The 20,867-nt window shown below is 39.2% G+C and overlaps 1 protein-coding gene across 1 annotated transcript in view; it reads left to right on the forward strand.

Moving 5' to 3' along the window:
* MAPKAPK5 (MAPK activated protein kinase 5) overlaps positions 1-20,867 on the forward strand; it is a 70,236-nt gene that overhangs the window by 7,159 nt on the left and 42,210 nt on the right. Inside the window, exons 2-7 of the mRNA XM_074205753.1 lie at positions 7,748-7,821; positions 8,490-8,565; positions 9,508-9,605; positions 10,808-10,916; positions 12,615-12,704; positions 13,534-13,629. Of these exons, the coding sequence (XP_074061854.1) occupies positions 7,748-7,821; positions 8,490-8,565; positions 9,508-9,605; positions 10,808-10,916; positions 12,615-12,704; positions 13,534-13,629 (543 nt within the window). The remainder of the gene's footprint in view (positions 1-7,747; positions 7,822-8,489; positions 8,566-9,507; positions 9,606-10,807; positions 10,917-12,614; positions 12,705-13,533; positions 13,630-20,867) is intronic.

The raw sequence follows: 20,867 nt of genomic DNA on the forward strand, positions 1-20,867 counted from the left end.
TCCTTTGTTTCCTTCTACATTTAGCTTGAGCACCACTTTTTTTTCCTCATGAGAATTTTCTTGATATCTTCATTTCGTTTTTCTGTAACAAATCACTGTGTGTTCATATTTTATGTACTTAGGTACATATGTATGTTTTTTCCCTCAATGGAAAGTAAGCCCTTTGAGCTCAGGGAATATCATTTTACTTTCTGTTTCAAAGATACAGAAATAAAACTGGAATAAAATAGGGCCTTGTTGATTGATCAGTGTTTTATTAGGCAAGAAGGTCCAGTGGCTCCACAGTACTAAATGCAAATTTTTGTCTGGCATCTAAAGAGCTTCAGAACTGGGATTCACATTTCCCTTAGTGAACTTAGTACTACTGTTTATAGTCATTCTTTTCACCCCAACTTTGATCCTGGTTCTCTTAAAAGGGACTTCAACATGTGTTCATGTTCCCTCAAATATGCCAACACTGAAGTCTTCCTCTACCTGAGCTACCCTCAGGGTTGGGCTTACTTTTCATCTTGTTATCTTCCACAAGTTTTCTAAAATTCTATTTTTCTTATTTTATAAGTTTTATGCCCTATACTCTCTTAACCATTCATTGCCCTCATAGTGACCTCCAATCCCTCCACCTCTTAGTACTTTGCTGACTTTGTACCAACCATAATCTCTTCTCTCTTCAGACTTGATTGCTAGGGACAGGCCAATAGATCGTTCTTGTTCTTCAACAGCACAACAGTGTTGTATTCCATTCCCCCTGATGGCTGTGCCTTCTCATCTTTTCTCAAGCCTCTTCCCCTGTTCTCTTAGCTGAAAACTTCACTTCATATTTCACTGGAAAAAAATTGAGGCCATTTTCTCTTTGTCCCCCATCTCATATCTGCTTACCATCATCCCCGTTATCTTCTCCTTTACTTCTTCTCTCTTTTATCTTCGGTCTTTTCCTGTCTATGGACTCCTTCCCTTCTGTCTACAGCTCATGTGTCTCTTATTCTTTAAAAAGTCCTCATTTCCCCCCACTCCCAAGCCATCATCCAGATAGTTTCCCAAGATGATTTTCCTTTCTTTTTTGTTTTTTTTTTTTTGTTTTTTTTTTTTTTTTGCAAGGCAAATGGGGTTAAGTGGCTTGCCCAAGGCCACACAGCTAGGTAAGTATCTGAGACTGGATTTGAATCCAGGTACTCCTGACTCCAGGGCCGGTGCTTTATCCACTGCGCCACCTAGTCGCCCCTCCAAGATGATTTTCCTAAGACATCGGTCAGATCTTGTAGGTAGATCATCAGTCTCCAGGGATCTCTGTTACCTGTGGCATCAAATAGCTACCTCTGTGCTTCATATTTAACACTCTAAATAGCTGGGCCCTTTCCTACCTTCTCAGCCCTCAGGCACATTGCTTCCCTTCATGCTCGCTACAGTCCAGCCATCCCGGCACTTACCGTTCTCCCAGAATGCTCCATGCCTTCACTCCCCAAGCCTGGGGTGCTTTCCTTCCTCATCCCAGCCTCTAAGCTCTCAAAAGGCCCCATCTTCTGCCAGAAGCTTTTCCTGGTCCCCAGAGCTACTAGAGCAGCTCCCCTTCTGCAGGTGAGCAAAACATTCAACTAATATCAACATTCCCAGAAAAGAGGCTTTAGTGGGGACTGCTCTGGAACCCGGCAGGCACTTCTGCCTCCTCTACCTCCTTCAGCACCATAACTCACTGCTCACTAGCTCCGATGACCCTGTAGAGAATAGTTGATGTTTATTTAGCGTTTTAAGGTTTGCCAGGCACATTACATCTGTTGCTCATCTCTCCTTCCCCTACTCTCCCTTCCCTGCCATCTTCCCTCCACAATTTTTCTCTTCCTCATGCTCTCATGAGTTCTAGTATAGCACTTTTTCTAAGGTACCCATGTAGTTTTTGTCTCCCTTTTTAGAATAGGATCTCTTGGGCAGTGCCTAGTTCATTATAAATGCTTGTTGATTGATTTAGTCTGTATCTCTTAGGTATCTTTATTTCTGTCCTTTCTTTGAATGTAAGATACTTGAGTGCAAGGACCATTTCATTTATGTATTTGTAAAACTATTTCCTGGCATGTAGCAGGTGTTCAACAAATGCTTACTGATTGATTGATTGATTGATTTTCAGGAAACCTTTCTTCTTAGGATTCCTTTACCTATCCCTTCCCACTTTTCACTTCAGATTGGTTACACTCAGTAAACTGGTTATGTTGGGCTATTGGCATACTGGCATATTGGCATTTAGACTCATCTTCAGGATGGACAGTACTCGTGGAAGTATTAATAAATCTGTAATATTTAGTCATGGAAAAGTATTTGAGAAAATGAAGAGATCTGGGATTTAGGAAGGCTTAGAAGAGGAGCAGTTGTTTTTACCCTTAGGTACAAAGGACTGTTTAGACTTTTTTTAAGATCTATTATTTTTATCTTTAATGAAAATAAATTTTAAAAAAGATCTATTATTTTCAGACAGTTTTCCAAAAAGAAGTTTAGTTATTTTTTTTGAAAATTAATACATTTTGAAAATCAAAATACAGTTTTGGTGAGCCAAGTTGGGAGCAAAAATTCCCCCTTCCAACTCTTGTCGCCCCCTTGCAAAAGAAAAAGCAAAACTTTTTTTTTTTTTAGGATTTTGCAAAGCAAATGGCGGTTAAGTGGATTACCTAAGGCCACACAGCTAGGCAATTAAGTGTCTGAGGCAGGATTTGAACTCAGGTCCTCCTGACTCCAGGGTTGGTGCTCTATCCACTGTGCCACCCACCCAAGACTTTTTTTAAAGATTTTATTTATTTTGTTTTACAATTTTCCCTGCATTCTTGCTTCCCTCCCCTCACCCCCTCAGAAGGCATTCTGTTAGTCTTTACATTGGTTCCATGTTATACATTGATCTCAGTTGAATGTGATGACAGAGAAATCATATCCTTAAGGAAGAAAAATAAAGTATGAGATAGTAAAATTACATAATAATAATAATAATAATAATAATATAAGGCTTTTTTTCTAATTTGATGGTAATAGTCTTTGGTCTTTGTTCAAAGTCCATAATTCTTTCTCTGGATACAGATGTATTCTCCATTGCAGACAGCCCTAAATTGTCCCTGGTCGTTGCACTGATGGAATGAGCGAGTCCATCAAGGTTGATCATCACCCCCATGTTGCTGTTAGAGTATACAGTGTTTTTCTGGATCTGTTCATCTCACTCAGCATCATTTCATTCAGATCCTTCCAGGCTTCCCTGAATTCCCAACCCTCCTGGTTTCTGATAGAACAGTAGTATTCCTTGACATACATATACCACAGTTTGTTAAGCCATTCCCCAGTTGAAGGACATTCACTTACTTAATTTCCAATTTTTTGCCACCACAAACGGCTGCTATGAATATTTTTGAACAAGTGATGTTTTTACCCTTTCTCATGATCTCTTCAGGGTATAGACCCAGTAGTGGTATTGCTGGATCAAAGGGTATGCACATTTTTGTTGTCCTTTGGGCATAGTTCCAAATTGCTCTCCAGAAAGGTTGGATGAGTTCACAGCTCCACCAACAATGTATTAGTGTCCCAGATTTCCCCTTCCAACATTGATCATTGTCTTTTCTGATCATATTGGCCAGTCTGAGAGGTGTGAGGTGGTAGCTCAGAGATGCCTTAAGTTGCATTTCTCTAATAAGTAATGATTTGGAGCAGTTTTTCATATGACTATGGATTGCTTTGGTTTCCTCATCTGTAAATTACCTTTGCATATCCTTTGACCATTTGTCATTTGGGGAATGGCATATTTTTTTTTGGAAAATTGACTCAGTTCTTTGTATATTTTAGAAATGAGTCCTTTGTCAGAAACACTAGTTGCAAAAAATGTTTCCCAATTTACTACATTTCTTTTGATCTTGGTTACAGTGGTTTTGTCTGTGCAAAAGCTAGAAAAAAGCAAAACTTGTAGCAAATATGCTTAATTAAAGCAAAACAAATTCCTGCACTGGGCATACCCCCCAAAAGCTGTCTCATGTTCTATCTGAGCCTATGACTTTTTAGTTCTTGCAAGGCAATGGGGTTAAATGGCTTACCCAAGGCTACACAGCTAGGTCATTATTAAGTGTCTGAGACCAGATTGGAACTCAGGTCCTCCTGATTCCAGAGTTGGTGCTCTATCCACTGCGCCACCTAGCCAACCCCGCCTGTGTCCTTCCTGGCAGGAGCCAGGAAACTTGCTTGTTGCAATGATTCCAATTACTAAGAGAGTCAAAGTGGTTTTTCTAATATGTCAAAAGCAGCTCCAGGGTGCAGTAAGTAAGAGTGCTGGATTTAGAGGTGGAAAACCTGAGTTCAAATTCAGGCCAGATACTAATGAACTGTGGGACTCTGGACAAGTGCCTTCACACCTCTCAGCCTCAGTTTCCTCGTGTATAAAAATGGGGGTCATTTTACAACCCTGGGAGGAACAATTGAAATAAGATGTGTACAGTGTTTTACATGTCTGAAAGTGCTGTAGTGTCACCATTGTTACAGGATTTGTCCTCAGGAGTCTTTTTTTTTTTTTTTAACTTTCTTTACCTTTTTTGGGTCGTAATCACTGCGTCAAGTTTTTGGCAAATTTTTAGTTTCAGATTGCCTTCATCACTGCAGTAATATCCCTGTTTTTCCTTTTCCCATCACAATTTGTCATTTTCCCTTTTTGTTAACTTTGCCAATTGTAACAAATTTGCATTTTCTAATCATTAGGGATTAGTTAGATCTCTCCCCCAGAAATCTCCCTTCATAATACTTACTATTTGTTAGTTGGAGAAATTTGTTTAATTCTTGTAAGATGCTTTCCCTTCTCACTGTGACCTCCTGGAATCTCTAGTTTTCTTCTAGGCTCAATTTAGCTGTCAACTCCAACAAAAGACTTTTCTTGACTTCACCATTTGCCTGAAATAATTTTTATTTACCCATCTACTTACCCAAGACAATGAAAGCAGCTTGAAGTCAGGGAATTTCTTTCTTCATCCCTGATAGCATATAGTATGTACTTAGTAAATATTTGTTAAAAATGAATGAACAGTTTTTTGATCTCTCCTTGGTTTTGACAGATACTGGGAAATATTTCTCTGCAAGGCTTGCTTCTGAGCCAAGAGGACTTTGATGACAGATAACAACCTAAGCCTCTTAATCAGAGTAGTGCTTTTGAGCATTTAAAAGATGTTTGTTTTTAGTTAACACTGAGATTTTCATTTAAACTTTCTTATCTGACTTATTTTGGTTGGTAGCATTCCACACTACTTTCTTCTATGTGGCACTATGTGATAGTCTTCCTTCTTAAATTTCCTTGGGTTCTTAACTTTTTGTTGTTGTTATTCTTATTGGTTAGTTTTGTATTAAATCAAGGACTCAGGAATTCAGTGCTTCCACTCTTTCCTCTCACTCTTTTAACTTTAAAAGTTTGCTTTTTACTCTATCATTCAACTGAGACTTCTCTTCAAAATTTCTAGTGATCATTTCCAGATCTACTTATCCAACTCTAATCTTTCCTGTCCTCCAGTCTTCAGCCTCTTTCACAACTTGAATTGGATATCCTGTAGCCATCTGAATTTCAACATGTCCAAAATTGCAGTCATTATCTTTTCTCCCAAAGTCTTCTTCTTCATTTTCCTATTATTGTACTGGATACTCTCAATCTTCTGGTCATCTAGGTTTGCACCCAGGTGTTATCTTCTACTCCTCTCTTTCTCACCTCCCAAATTTTATCTTTTGCTAAGTCCCATTGATTCCATTTTTGTAATATCTCTCTCACTTATGCTCTCCTGTCTGTTCTGTTAACTATCTGGCTACTGTAATAATCCTCCGGTTGGTCCCCCTGCTCAAGTCTTTCCCCAATTCAGTCCATTTTTTTCTGACCATCAGTCACTTCTAGTGACTTCATATCTCCTCCAGAATCAAATATATTGTCCTGTAGGGTTCAGAGCTCTTCCAGACCTTGTCCCTTTTTGTCTTTCCAGTCTTCTTGTAAAGGACATATGCTCACATACCATACAGTCCACAACATTGACCTTTTATAAAGGAGTCTTCTGATGCCTCTTGATGCTAGTACCTTCTCTCTGTTGGTAATCTCCCATTGATCTTGATTCTACCTTATTTGTACCTGATTATTTGCTTGTTGTCTCCCCCATTAGACTCTTGATTCTTTTATCCCCATCATTCAGCTCGGTGTCTGACACCTAATTAACATTTGGTGACTGACTCTGGCAGATTGGTGAAGCCCATGTATCCCTTCTCAGAATGATTCTAAGTGCATAAAATAAATTACTTAGAATTATAAAGGAAGTCAATTATATTGAAGTGTAGGTATCAAAATATTTGAAAGAAAAGTTTATTAACCTCATGTTAAGAATACCTGTCTTAGCAGTTTTATAATTAAATTGTTAAAGAAACTAAATTTTTTTCCTACTATGTGTAAAATTTTTTAACATTCTTTTAAAAAATTTTTAGTTTTAAATTCTCTTTCCCTCCTTATTGAGAAGGCACACAGGCTATAAAACCTAGTTATGTAAACCATTTTCATATCACTAAAAGAAAACATAGCCGCCCCCCCCAAATGCAGTTTAAAAAGTATCTTTTGCTCTATATTCAGAATTCATCAATTTTTTCTTTGTAGAGGTGGATAGTATTTTTCATCAGAAATCCTTTGGAACTGTCTTAGATCATTCTCTTGCTCAGAGTAGCTTAAGTCATTCATAGTTTATTGTCATATAGAATTGCTGTTACTGCAGTGTTAGACTTCTACTGGTTCTACTCACTTCACTTTACACCAGTTCATGTAAGTCTTTCCAGATTTTTCCGAAAGCGTCCTGTTCTTCATTTCTTTTAATAAAATAAATAGTATTCCATCACAATCATAGTCTACAGTTTGTTTATCCATTCCTCAGTTAATGTGCCATCCCCTCAATTTCCAACTCTTTGTCATCACAAAAAAGAGCTGCTATGAATATTTTTGCGCATGTAGGTCCTCCCCCCTCCCCTGTTTTTAAAAATATCTTTGGGATACAGATCTAGTAGTGCTATTGCTGGGTCAAAGAGTATGAGCAGTTTTATTACCCTTTTAGTTCCAAATTGCTCTCTAGAATAGTTCGATCAGTTTATAACTCCACCAACAATACTCCAATATTCCAATTCTCCCACCTCCCCTTCAGAATTGGTGATTTTCCTTTTCTATTACAATTACTGATCTGAGATGTTAGGTGGTTCTTCAGAATTGTTTTAAATAGTGATTTAGAGCAATTATTAGAATTATGATTATGTATCTAAACAAAAGTTGTTGTTATTATTGCCATTATCATCATTTTGCATGGCTACATGAACCTTATAGAAAAGCTTAGTGTTTCCCCAACTAAATTTTTTCTTTTCGTTTTTCTTTTTGGCAAGGCAATGGGGTTAAGTGGCTTGCCCAAGGCCACACAGGTAGGTAATTATTAAGTGTCTGAGGCTGGATATGAACTCAGTCCTCCTGACTCCAGGGCTGGTGCACTATCCACTGCGCCACCTAGCCATCCTAGATTTTCTGATTAACATTATTCAACCAACCTCTGCCAGAGGTATGTCATAGCATTCTTTTCAATATTAAACATTAAATGAAAGGGGCATCTGGGTGATCCCAGCTGAACTGAATGGTTTATTCAGTAAACATTGTACCATGTGCAAGATGCTGTGTGAAGGAGCTTCTGAATCTTAACTTGAGGGACTAATTCTTTGTTTCCTTCTCCCTTTCTCCCACTTTTAATTTTAATAGGAGACCTCCATTTTAGAAGAATACAATATTAATTGGACTCAGAAATTGGGAGCTGGAATTAGTGGTCCAGTTCGGTAAGAAACTTATGCATTTGAATGTCTGCTTTAGAAATGGATACCAGAATATCAATTGCAGCTCAAATGTTGTCTCTCCCCTGCCTCCTTTTTTTGGATGATGCAGATCATTTTGTGACACAGATTCCTTGTGATGTGTGACTTGTAATGATCAGATTAACATAGCACATAACAATTTTGCCATACGAGAAATGTGGCAACATTGTCTTGATAAAGGATGTTTGGAATGTTCTTGGACTCAGATGTCCCATATAGACCAGTGTACAGCAGTTTTGAAAATAGCTTGAAATTGCCATAGAGAATGATTGTAGCAACTTTTAAAAAGTTTTTTGAGTGCATTTGGGAAAAAAATAAATCCCAAAGTTTCTGTACTTCACTCAAATATGTTTTACACTGACATAGCTTTAGAGCAGTGGAACTAGAACTGGATGCTGCACTTTAGACCAGTCCTGTCAGAGTATCACTGGCTTAGATTGACTTCTTTACAGAGGGACTGGTCCAGTCTGTGTTCACCTGATGGAGCAGAATTGTTTGGCCAATTCTTTTAGGGTAGGATAATGACTTGGGAATGTTTATATAATTTTTATGTAGATCCAGAGATAAAGGGCAGAGTTATCTTTCTATTGTGATTTCTGACTATCCTTCCCCCCATCTTGTCCCCTTACCAGGGTCTGTGTGAAAAAATCTACCCAAGAACGATTTGCATTGAAAATTCTTCTTGATCGTCCAAAAGCTCGAAATGAGGTATGAAATTCCTTGGTTTATCTTTTTTCTTTCCTTTATTTCTTTCCTCCATTTTCATTTATAGGAACAGTTCTTTTTCCTATTTCATTACCTTTAAGGTGCCCAAATAGTTTGCATTTTGCTTTTCTAAAATGACACTAACACACAGGAGAATTTCATTTAGGCTCAGAGAAAGTTTGGGTTGGAATTTCATTTCTGAGACTTCCCTGCTTTCCCCCTCCCTTCCTCAGCTTGAAGGTATTGTTGAAGTAGTACCACTAGCTCACAGCGGTCACACACTTGGTTTGGAGCATGACTCTTGAGAGTCTGCATGGCCCTTGTTCTCTGAAGCCTCCATCCAGACTCTGTTCTCTTGGTGCTGAGGATGGAAGAACTCAGGGCTCCATGGATGAGTTGGGGCAGGGAGGGTAGCCATGACCAGAGGGGGCCAACACTGACCCAGCCCTGACTTTATAGGCCCTGAATGGGTTTTTTTTCCTCCCTAATGCTTGGACTCCTCCTGTATGCCAAAGATGCAGACACAGGAAGCTCTTATTGAACAAAGCAAGGCTTTGCCCAAGGCTGATTGTTACCATTCAGTTCATTTTTTTCATTAGCTAGTAAGGTGCAAAGTTCACCCATCTAGAGACTTAGTTCATGGATATAGCAATGAAAGAATTTGTGTGAGTAGCTGGGACCTTTGACACCCTTCACTCCCCACCCCCCAGTGGCAGCCTTGGCTTGGCTGCAGTGGCAGCCAGGGGAGGCTTCTGTTGCCTTCCCTTCCCCAATTTTACTTCTGAGTGTGAGAGGATTTCAGAGAAAACCCTGTTGTCAATCCTAGGACATGGACTTTTTCCTGGAGTATGCTCCCTCCTCATTCCTCTGAGCTCTTTGCATGGTCTGGGACCTTGAGAGTTTGCAAACCCCCTGCAGGGTAACCCCTCTTCTTTTCTCTCTAAGGTACGTCTGCACATGATGTGTGCAACCCACCCCAACATTGTGCAGATTATTGAAGTGTATGCTAACAGTGTGCAGTTTCCTCATGAGTCCAGTCCAAGGTAAGTTGCTCAGGAAAGGTGGAACACTCAGTCTCCCATTTCTCTGCTCAGTGGTGTTTAAGGCAAAATCTTGAAAGCTGACCTGACCATAATAACCCAGCTACTAGAAGGGAAGTTAAGCATCAATTTCCACTTTTCGTAAAGTCAGCATCTCGTATTGTCCAGCCCAGATCAACTTTCTCACCCTTTGTAACAAGCAGCACTACTTTGAAAATAAAGACAGAGGCCTAATGTGGTCAATAGAGATCACAAACCAAGTTGTCCTATTTTATTATGAGACATTATTGGTAGAAGCTTTTGGAAACCAGCAACATTTTAGTAGCCTTTGTGTGAGAACAGGTGACCGAAAGAAGAGGGTTTTTTAGGGGAATGTCTTTGCTTTGAGTAGCTCCACTGGGACAAGGCTGTTTCTTGTTGAATTTTGCTTTTCATAGGAGATGATCTCTGTGGTTGGGCAGCTCAGAGGTTATGCCCCAGTGAAGGCAGGATTGTAGTAGGTCTGTTTGTTCCATGACCCCATTTCATAGCTACCTGTAACCTTGTCTTGCACATCCATCCAGTTACACTGGGGACATGGAGCTCACTGATCCTGAATCCATAAGAAGCACATTTTTGGGGTGGGGGGAGGATGGGAGGAGAATGGTAGTGTTTTTACATTGTAATTCTGTGATACAGTGTTAGGCTCACTTCCTCTGAGTTCAGTGGGCCTTGGTTTAGGAGTCACTGATGAAGCTGCCTATGTCATCCTTAGGAATACTTTTGAGAGGGTTGGACAAGGGGCCTCTGTACCTTCTAGCCTTAGCACCTGTGATCCTGTGATCCCCACCACTTGCCATGGAATATTTATGAGGTGCTATATTTACAAGATCTTCCCTCATCTTAAATCTTAATGAAGTTAAGAGTTTGTTTTTTTTTTTAAAGATGGGAAGAAAGGCTTCAGGAACCTAAAAACAAAGAAGTTGCTTCCATTCTAGTTTCTAGTTTTCTGTGTGTTAGTTGGCCTAACTCTGTGTGGCATTGTAGGGTCTGATTGGTTGAACTAGGGGAAGGGGAGAAAGATAGCTCATAATGGAACTAGTCATATTTAAAATGGATAAAAGGGTGGCACACTTTCCAAGTGTGAAATGTGCATCTTTAGGTCAACAACTTGATGTTTGAGTTTTTTTTTTTCACTTTAACAAAAATCAAATGCTTTCAAACAGGGCTCGACTCCTAATTGTAATGGAGATGATGGAAGGGGGAGAGCTATTTCACAGAATCAGCCAGCACCGGCACTTTACAGAGAAGCAAGCCAGCCAAGTAACAAAGCAGGCAAGTGAACCCCTGCATAGCCACCCAACTACAAACGTGGGCCAAGAACGATTTCATTGGGGGGGAGACAAGGAAACCCCGAGGAAAGCTTTGTTTGATCTGATGCTCTCATTGCCTGCTTTGTTATGTGATCGAAAAAAACCATCTGGACAGGAGAGATGGGACACTTGTGATCTGGTGCCTTTTGGGGTCCCCTAGACTCCAGGGACTGTCACCTTGCCACTGCTGTTTCCTGCAGCCTACAGCGTAACTTAGTCATTCTGCTCATGGCGGAAGGATATTCTGTCTAGACTGGAGCTCTTCAGATAGGGAACCTCTTACGTGCTGTCACTTGGCTGTCGGGTGAAAATGCTGCTGATAATGCCTAGAGGACTGTCTGCTCTGGGGTCGATTCCAAGACAGTTGTGTCTGTAAGAATACCAGGGGTGGTGGGGAGAGTATGCCTGGGGCGTGAGTGTGTGTAGCCTGCCTTTCTCTGTCTTCTTTAGTCTCTCGGTGTATACAAGATCTTTGTTTTTCTGAATTTCCCCTGATCCTGCTGTCTAGTGAGGGTTGTATTCTTGTTGGTGAGCTCATGTTTGGTTGTCCTAGAGACGACTCCGGCTGGAGACTAGGCCTCTGGAGAAGGTGAAAAGCTAAGTCTCAGAGGTCGTGTTTTCAGGCCAGCTAAGGGGAGAAAAAATCATTTCCCATAGCACAAATAGTTCTCAGTACAAAGTCCTGCCAAATTTTCCATGATGCCACTGAGCAGCAGAGAAGAATGTTATTTTTGGAATAACTGGGAAATGCTATCCTCAGGCTTTGAGATTCTTTTAAAAATTATCTCTGCTGTTAACGTAGCATATCTTACATTAAAATTTCTTTTGGAATACAAGATGCTTTGTGGTTCTCTTGAAGGCAACAGAACCCAGCTTCCTGTCCCAAACTGGCATAGACAAACAATTTTTCAATATTTAGCATAAGTCAGTGGGAAAAACAAATGGAAAAATTCAGCAGGGTGGTTTCAAACTTTTCTTCAAAGTCAGGACTTGAAGTGGAAGATCACAGAATATAACTGACTTCTGATTCTCAGTTCTGTTGCTTATTATTGCCCCGGTACAAGAAAAACAGTGTGGTGTAGTGGGAAGTAAAAGGACTAGAATCCAGGGTCATATGTGAATCCTGCCTCTGAAACTAGGCCACTTCACCTCTCTGAGACTCATTTTCCTCAACTGCAAAGTAGTAATGATAGTACTTTCATGCCCTACCTCACAGGGGTGTTGTGAGGAAAATATTTTGTAAAGCTTTCACTGCATTGGAACTCTGGGGGTCTGCGCACCACAAGAGGGTCCTTGTTTCCTTTGGACCTCAGCTTGGACTGAGAGGGACATGAGTGATGAAAGAAAATCTTAAAGAAGAATGCCCAACAGGTGCTCTCTTTCTGCTTGTTCTGCCAAAGAGCCCAGGTCTGCCTGGCTTGCCAGCATTGGTGTACTGGCCCCTTGCAGCTAAATGTAATTCCTGGGTTTCATTTGGTGTGATTGGTCTTTCACATATTCTGCTTCAAGTTTCTCCTAAAGTATCATCTTTTGAAAATGTCTCAACTGCATCTTGGGAAAAAGTCTAATTGTTACCATTTTCCTCAGGTCTATCTAAACAAGGGGAATGCAACCAATTCTTGCTTCTAAATTTTAGTTGACTTATTGTGCCCTTTTCCAGATAGCTTTGGCTTTGCAGCACTGTCACTCACTAAACATTGCACATAGAGACCTCAAGCCTGAGAATCTGCTCTTCAAGGATAACTCTTTGGTGAGAAGCCTGCCTTTTTGTCCATTTGAAATTACTCTTCCAACTCCAGCTCAGACTGCAAGGCCCAAATTCAGGGGTGAGAGGACGGGGGGACCTTAGGCCAGAAGGCTTCAGGGAGGACTAGAGCCTTGGTTTGGTCCTTTGCCAACACCCATATTTATCACTGACAGCCTGGGCCTCAGAAACCTTCAGCATTGGCTCCCATAGCTATCTATATTTGGCCTGAAAGAGAAGCCCATTTCTTAGTTGATAGCAGTTTCTGGGAACCCAGGAACCACAGTCAGGCTTGATTCCAGCCAGGGGAAAGGAAGAGATAGAAACAATATGTCCTATCAGTGGAAGGTGTATGCTGTTGCTTGGCCTTGAATCAAAATATTGGGTTTGTTAACACCTGATAAAAGTAATTTTTTAACCCTGTTCATTGCTACATATTTGTTCTCCTGGTAGAAGTTCCTAAGTTTTTCTAAGTCTTATGATAAGTATTAAGAGTAGCATTAAGCTCTTTGTACTTTTTTCCATAATAGTCAGGGATTCAATTTTGCTATTGGATGTAATAGACCTTATATGTAACTGGAATACAAATAAAATATATAATGTAAGATTTGGAACCCAAAAGACTTCAAGTCTAGTTTTCCATTGTTTCTTTTCCTGGTTGGGACAGTTATAGTCAGTGTATGGAGAAAAGAGATTTCTCAGTCTAGATTAGTTAGATGAATTACTCCTCCCAGACCCTGCTTACCCGAGATTTTAATTTGGGTGTCATTCATAGATCTAATATCCAGCACAAGGTAGAACTTTCAAGTGCTATGTCTCACTTGCCTCATTTTAGGATGCTCCAGTTAAGCTGTGTGACTTTGGATTTGCCAAAATTGACCAAGGGGATTTGATGACACCACAGTTCACCCCTTACTACGTAGCACCTCAGGTAAGAATGAGGGTTTCCTATCCCAGGGGTATTTTTATTTGTGAAGAAAAGAATGCCTTATTATCAGCACCCTCTTGACTCTTATTACCTTCTTTCCTTTTCAGGATGCATAAACATTGTCTTATAAGTGATAACTTTTAGAAATAATGTCCAAGAACTTGACTAGTATTTCTTTTGGGTGTTATTCACAGGATTAGCTTTAGAAAAATAGAATAATTTTCACTTAGATCTAAGCTAAATGTCTCATTCCCCTGTGAGTTTTCATCTGAATGATTGGTTCACAGAGGAAAATATAGAACACACATGGTTAATGGGACAAGTGAAGAAATTGGATGGGAGCATCTTCCTATTCTCACTGTGAGCTCTATTCCAGGATAGGAAAAGAATTGGAGGAGAGATCCTGGGAGCTTCATTTAGAATGGGAAGAGGATCCAGAGACCTAACAATGTGGTGATATTTGGCAGAGCGAGGCTTCGAAGACAGGGCCCCTGACCCTCAAATTGTCCAGTATTCCTGTTGCTTCTGAACCTCTTTCAGTGATCTTTGAAATAATAATAATAGCATTTATAAAACAATTGGAAGATTTTTGAAGCACTTTATAAATATTATCTAATTTTGATCCTCACAGCAATCCTTGGAACTAACTCCAAGGGTTGCTGTGAGGGTCAAGATTAGATAATATTTAAGTGACTTTTCCAGAATTATCCAGTTGTTCACCGGGAGAGGGAGAATTTGAATCCCTGGGTTCCTGACCCCATCCACCTTGCCACAGAGCACTCCATGATGGATTGTGGTGATATGGAGAGTGCTACAAGGTTGAGGAAGAGCTCACATCCTGATTCTCAGAAGAGGAAAGAAGGTAGAATTTACAGACTGACAGATTCAGATTTCAGTGCCTGACAAAGTGCTAGAGGGATTAGTAAAGGGCAAGATTGAAGAACGTTTTCAAGGAAGTGGCAAAGAGAAGCTGACATGACTTCCATAGGAGCTAGCCATGTCAGTCTAACTCTGTTTCCTTTTTTTGACAGAACTGGGGTGAGTGGGAAATGGAGTTGTTGAGTTTCAACAGAGTATTTTCACAAGAATGTGCCATGTTACTCTTGTGGACAGTACAGAGAAATATGGACTAGTCATTAAGAAAGTGTTGGGTTAATGGAATGACTAGACTCAGTTGCTTTATATTAGCTCTTGGGGAGATGTCTCCTGAAGAACACATTTGTCCCTATCACTTGGATGAAGGCCTAGATAATGTGGTCCTCACATTTACAGGCACAGAGCTGGCATGGACAATTGATTCCGTATCCATAAAGATCTCAGCAGGCTCAAATTGGCTGAGGGCCTAGTCTCATAAAAGGATATTTAATGGGGATCACTGTAAAGGCCTACCCTTGAATTTAAAAGGTCACTGCCCAAATATAGGGTCAGGGAACTGCAGGAAGGATCAGCTCAAGAAAAAAGGCCTGGAAGTTTTAGTGGCTGTGAAGTTCCTGAGGATTCAGCTTTGGATCATTGGCAGCCCCAGAAAAGGATGATGCTGTCAGTCTGCAAGTGTAGGATAAGGGAGTTTATAATTCTGCTTTACTCTTTCTTGGTCAGACCACATTGGAGTATTGTGGACTGTTGGGGAAACTACAGTAAGGAGGAGATTTAACAAGTGTTTGAGAAAGGATTTGGGAAGAGGGTAGTCAGGATAATGTCCACATGGGTATTTACCCTCATTGTTATTTCTAGATATGCTTATGATTTCTGTAACACAGTGTCTTTGGGTTCATCACATATCAGACTTCTGTATTTGTTTGCTTTTGAATATTGAGTACCTAATCTCTTAAAATGATTGATATTTCTTTTTTGACTAGTATTAAATCATTTTGATGATTATTGTTTGCAATATAGTTTAAGATTTGTTACTACTAGGTTCCCTTCTTTTTTCTTCTTTTTTTTTCTTTTTTCCTTTCTTCTGTTCCCATATATTCCTTTAGATGAATTTTGCCATTATGTTTTCCAGGTCAATAATGTAATGCTTTGGTAATTAATTTGGGTAGTATATTCATTTTTCTTATATTAGCTGGACCTGTTCATGAGCAGTTAATAATTCTCCAAAACCTTGTCTTTTTCCTTTTTTTAATTTAAATATTTTTTATTTGTTTTTCCAGCAACATTCAATCATTTTTTTTTTTTGCAGGGTTGTGAGTTTTACATTTTTCTTCATTCCTCCCCCTTGTCATAAAACAATCTAATGTAGGCTCTACATGTATAATTAGGCTAAACATAGATCCGTATTAATCATGTCATGAAAGATGAATCAAATACAAACAGAAGAAAAAATTAGAGAGGAAAAAAATGACATAATATATAAGACAATTTTTAGAAATTGAAGATAGTACGTTTTACATACCATATCTTTTTAAAAACACTTTTTAAGGATGCTTTTCTTTGTTTTTTTGAGAGGCAGTTGCATGATATTGTGGTTAGAAACCTGAACTTGAAACCAGAAGAATCTGTATTCAACCTCTCTGTCTTTTACATACTGACTGTGTGACCCTGAGTAAATTTTTTTATTTCTGTTTTATATTTCCAATTACATGTTAGGAAAGTTTTTCAATAATCATCCACATGCATATTTATAAAGTTACATAATTTTCTTCCAATCATATTCTTCCTTCATTTCCTACACAGCAAGCCATTCTTTGTCACAAAGAATAAAAAAAGAGAAGAAAGCAATTCTGCCAAATTAATCAAGATATGAAAAAATCTGATAGTGTACAGCTTCATGCCCATTATCCCCAGCCATGGCAAAGAATGGAAGAATCTTTTTTCTAAGTGGTCCTTTTAATCCTCCAACTTTTAGCTGGCTTTTTTGTCCTTTGTTGTGTCGTCATTGTGTGTTTTCATGGTTCTTCACACTCTTCCTAAGCTTCTTTGTATTCATCATATTCCTCAATTCTTGTTGTTGTTGTTTAGATATGTCCAGCTCTTTGTGGCCCTATTTGGGATTTTTTTGGCAGAGATGCTGGAGTGATCTGCCATTTCCTTCTTCAATTCATTTTATAGATGAGGAGACTGAGGCAAACAGGATAAAATGCCTTTGAGTAAGTCTCTGAGGCAAGATTTTAACTCAAGAAAATGAGTCTTCCTGACTCCAGGTCCAGCGCTTTATCCACTTTGCCATTCAGCTTTCCTCATTTCTTATAGAGTAGTAAGACTCATTCCTTAATTGACAGCCATCCTCTTGAGTGCTACTCTGCTTTTTTTTTTTAAGGTTTTTGCAAGGCAAATGGGGTTAAGTGGCTTGCCCAAGGCCACACAGCTATGTAATGATTAAGTATCTGAGACCGGATTTGAACCCAGGTACTCCTGACTCCAGGACGGGTGCTTTATCCACTGCGCCACCTAGCCACCCCTGCTCTGCTTATTTTTGACCTTTCTTCCTATCTTTGATTTTCTCAAACTCTGCCTACTCATGAAATCCCTGGTCCCAACCTACCTTATATATGATCAAGAATCCTTTTGGCCACACCTGCAATAGTCATCTTTGCTGGAGACCCATTGACAGGGAACCACTCCCTCTTGGGACAACTCTTTCCCTCTTTGAGGGTAGCCCTGATTGATAGTAAGTTGATTATTGTTATTTTTTTTAAACATCAAATCGCTCCAAGTTCTGCCCTTTAATTCTGAGAACACATTCAGTGCTTCTTTCGTATTAAGATCCTCCAGTTACTTGGAGATGTTTGTCCTTCATTTTCAAAGAAGATTTCGACATCAGGGAGGTGATAGTGTGACAAGCATATAAATTGCATTTGAGTAAGGGTGGGGCTGTGCTAAGTCATCAGTCTCACTTTCTTCTCCAGAGCCTTCTGGGTCCAATGGCCCAGAAATGAATGGATCAGGACAATTGGAGATGGCCCTGGATATGAGACAATCAGGGTTAAATGACTTGGCCAAAGTCACACAGATAGTGGCAAGTGTCTGAGGCTAAATTTGAACTTTGGGCCTCCTGACTTCAAGAACAGTATTCTATTCATTGCACCACTTAGCTGCCCTCTTTTCAAGTTAAACATTCTTAGTGTCTTTAACTGATCATCTTCATGAGGCCTAGTTTCTAGTCCATTTGTCATGGTCAGCTCCCCTGGTTGGAATACAGCTTACCCTTTCCCCTGCAACTTGCTGCTGCCTACTTTTCTTTGAAGGACAGCTAGGTGGCACAAGAGTAGCTGCCCTGAAGTCAGGAAAATCTGAATTCAAATCCAGCCTTAGACACTTCCTAGCTGTGTGACCCTGGGCAAATCACTTCACCTTGTTTGTCTCAGTTTTCCCATCTATAAAATGAGCTGGAGAAGGAAATGGCCAACCACTCCAGTATCTCTTCCAAGAAAAGCCCAAATGGGGGTCACAGGAGAGTGAGACTTTTAACTCTAGTTATTCCACCAGTTCTCAGTCTAATTGTCCACATGTGAATGTCTTTCTAAATTAACAAGATGTCAATCAAATAATGAACAAATATTTATTAAATACCAAATAAATGAGACTAGTCCTTCTCCATGATTTTTCAGCTCTGAGTAGTCTAAGTCTTTCAGGAGCCTGGGAGGGACTTCAACTAGGGCTGGTGACTTGAACTCATTGATTCAATCCAGATGCTTTCTTACTTCTCTTGGGGGGTTTTTTTTTGTGGTTTTTTTTTAGGGTTTTTTTTGCAAGGCAATGGGATTAAGTGGCTTGCCCAAGGCCACACAGCTAGGTAATTAAGTGTCTGAGACCGGATTTGAACCCAGGTACTCCTGACTCCAGGGCTGGTGCTTTATCCACTATGCCACCTAGCCACCCCTTCTCTTGGTTTTCAAAGACCTGATTCTGTTCATCTTTAAAGATGGCTTAGTTTTTTTCTTTTTATTTATTTATGTTTTTATTTGTTTTCCAATCTTTTTTTGCAAGGTTTTGAATTTTGCCATTTTCCCCCCTTACCCCTTTCTTCCCCCTCCCCCCAACAGAAGGCAATCTGATAGTCTTTACATTGTTTCCATGATATGTGTAGATCAGCATTGAATGTGTTGAGAGAAAAAAATATCCTTAAGGAATAAAGAATATTTTAGAGATAGCGAAATTATGTAATACATAATAAATGTATTGTTTGATAAACCCAGCTGCCCCCCCCATGATTTCTTATAGAAAAAGTGTTCCTACACATACATATACCATGATTTGCTTAGCTATTCCCTGTTTGATGGACATCCCCTCGATTTCCAATTCTTTTCCACTACAGAGCTGCTATGAATATTTTTGTACATATGGAGTTTTTACCCTTTTTCTTGATCTCTTTGGGATACAGGCCTAGTATTGGTATTGCTGGATCAAAGGACATGCACATTTTTATTGCCCTTTGAGCATAATTTCAAATTGCTCTCCAGAAAGGTTGGATGAGTTCACAGCTCCACCAACAATGTATTAGTGTCCCAGATTTCCCACATCCATTCCAACATTGCTCATAATCCTTTCTGGTCATATTGGCCAGTCTGAGAGGTGTGAAGTGGTACCTTAGAGATGCTTTAATTTGCATTTCTCTAATCAGTAATGGTTTAAAGCAATTTTTCATAGGACAATAGATAGCTTTGATTTCTTTGTTTGAAAATTGCCTTTGTCTATTTATTTTAGAAATGAGACCTTTGTCAGAAATACTAGTTGTAAAAATTGTTTCCCAGTTTGCTACATTTTTGATCTTAGAGTGGTTTTGATTGTGCCAGCCTTTTAATTTAATGTAATCAAAATTATTCAGTTTGTTTTTTATATTGTTCTCTATCTCTTCCTTGGTCATAAACTGCTCCTTTTCCCATAGATCTGACAGGTAAACTATTCCTTGTTCTTTTAATTTGCTTATAATACTGTCTTTTATAGCTAAATTCTGCACCCATTTTGATCTTATCTTTGGTGCAAGGTGCGAGGTGTTGGTCTAATCGTGGTTCCTGCCACACTATCTTCCAGTTTTCCCAGCAGTTTTTATTGAAGAGTGAGTTCCTATCCCAGAAGCTGGACTCTGGGTTTATCAGACAATAGATTACTATAATCATTTCCTGCTGTCTCTTTTGCATCTAATCTATTTCACTGATCCACCACTATTTCTTAGCCAGTACCAGATAGTTTTGATGACTGATGCTTTATAATATAATTTTAGATCTGGTAAGGCTAAGCCTCCTTCTTTTGCATTTTTTTTCATTAAATACCTAGATTTTCTTGACTTTTTGTTTCTCCAAATGAATTTAGTTAAAATATTTTCTAACTCACTGAAGTAATTTTTTGGAAGTTTGATTGGTATGGCACTTAATAGGTAGTTTAATTTAGGTAGAATTGTAATTTTTTTTTATTAGTTTGGCCTATCCATGAACAGTTGATTATTTGCCCAGTTATTTAGATCTGATTTTTTATTTTGTGAAAAGTGTTTTATCGTTGTATTCATAGAGTTTCTGAGTTTGCCTTGGCAGGCAGATTCCTAAGTATTTTATGTTCTCTGCTTATTTTTGAGGATGGGATTTCTCTAACTCTTGCTGCTGTATTTTGTTAGTAATATATAGAAATGCTGAGGATTTATGTGGGTTTATTTTATATCCTGTGATTTTTCTAAAGTTGTTAATTATTTCCAGTAGTTTTTAAAGATGATTTTTGGGGTACACCATCATGTCATCTACAAAGAGTCAAAGTTTTATATAATTCCTTCAATTTTTTTTTTCTTATTACTGAAGCTAATATATAATATTGAATAGCAGTGATAATGGGCATCCTTGTTTCTCTCTTGGTCTTATTGGGAATGTTTCTAGCATTGCATGGTTTTAGATGGATACTGCTTATTTTAAGGAACAGTCCATTTATTCCTGTGCTCTCTAGTGTTTTTAAATAGAAATGGGTGTTGTATTTTGTCATAGGCTTTTTCAGCATCTTTTGAGTTAGATTTTTCACACTACTTTGGCAAAAGCTTTTTCATGCTACTTTGTCAGAAGCTTTGGCAGTATACCATCTCCCAGGAATTGGCTCTTAGGAGCTGGAAAAAGTGAATACTTCACGGGGCGGCTAGGTGGCATAGTGGATAAAGCACTGGCCCTGGAGTCAGGAGTACCTGGGTTCAAATCTAGTCTCAGACACTTAATAATAATTACCTAGCTGTGTGGCCTTGGGCAAGCCGCTTAACCCTGTTTGCCTTGCAAAAAAAAATCCCTAAAAAAAAAAGAAAAAAAGTGAATACTTCTTCCCTCCCC

This window comes from Macrotis lagotis, chromosome X, assembly GCF_037893015.1.
Source record: "Macrotis lagotis isolate mMagLag1 chromosome X, bilby.v1.9.chrom.fasta, whole genome shotgun sequence".
NCBI classification, from domain to species: Eukaryota; Metazoa; Chordata; class Mammalia; order Peramelemorphia; family Peramelidae; genus Macrotis; species Macrotis lagotis.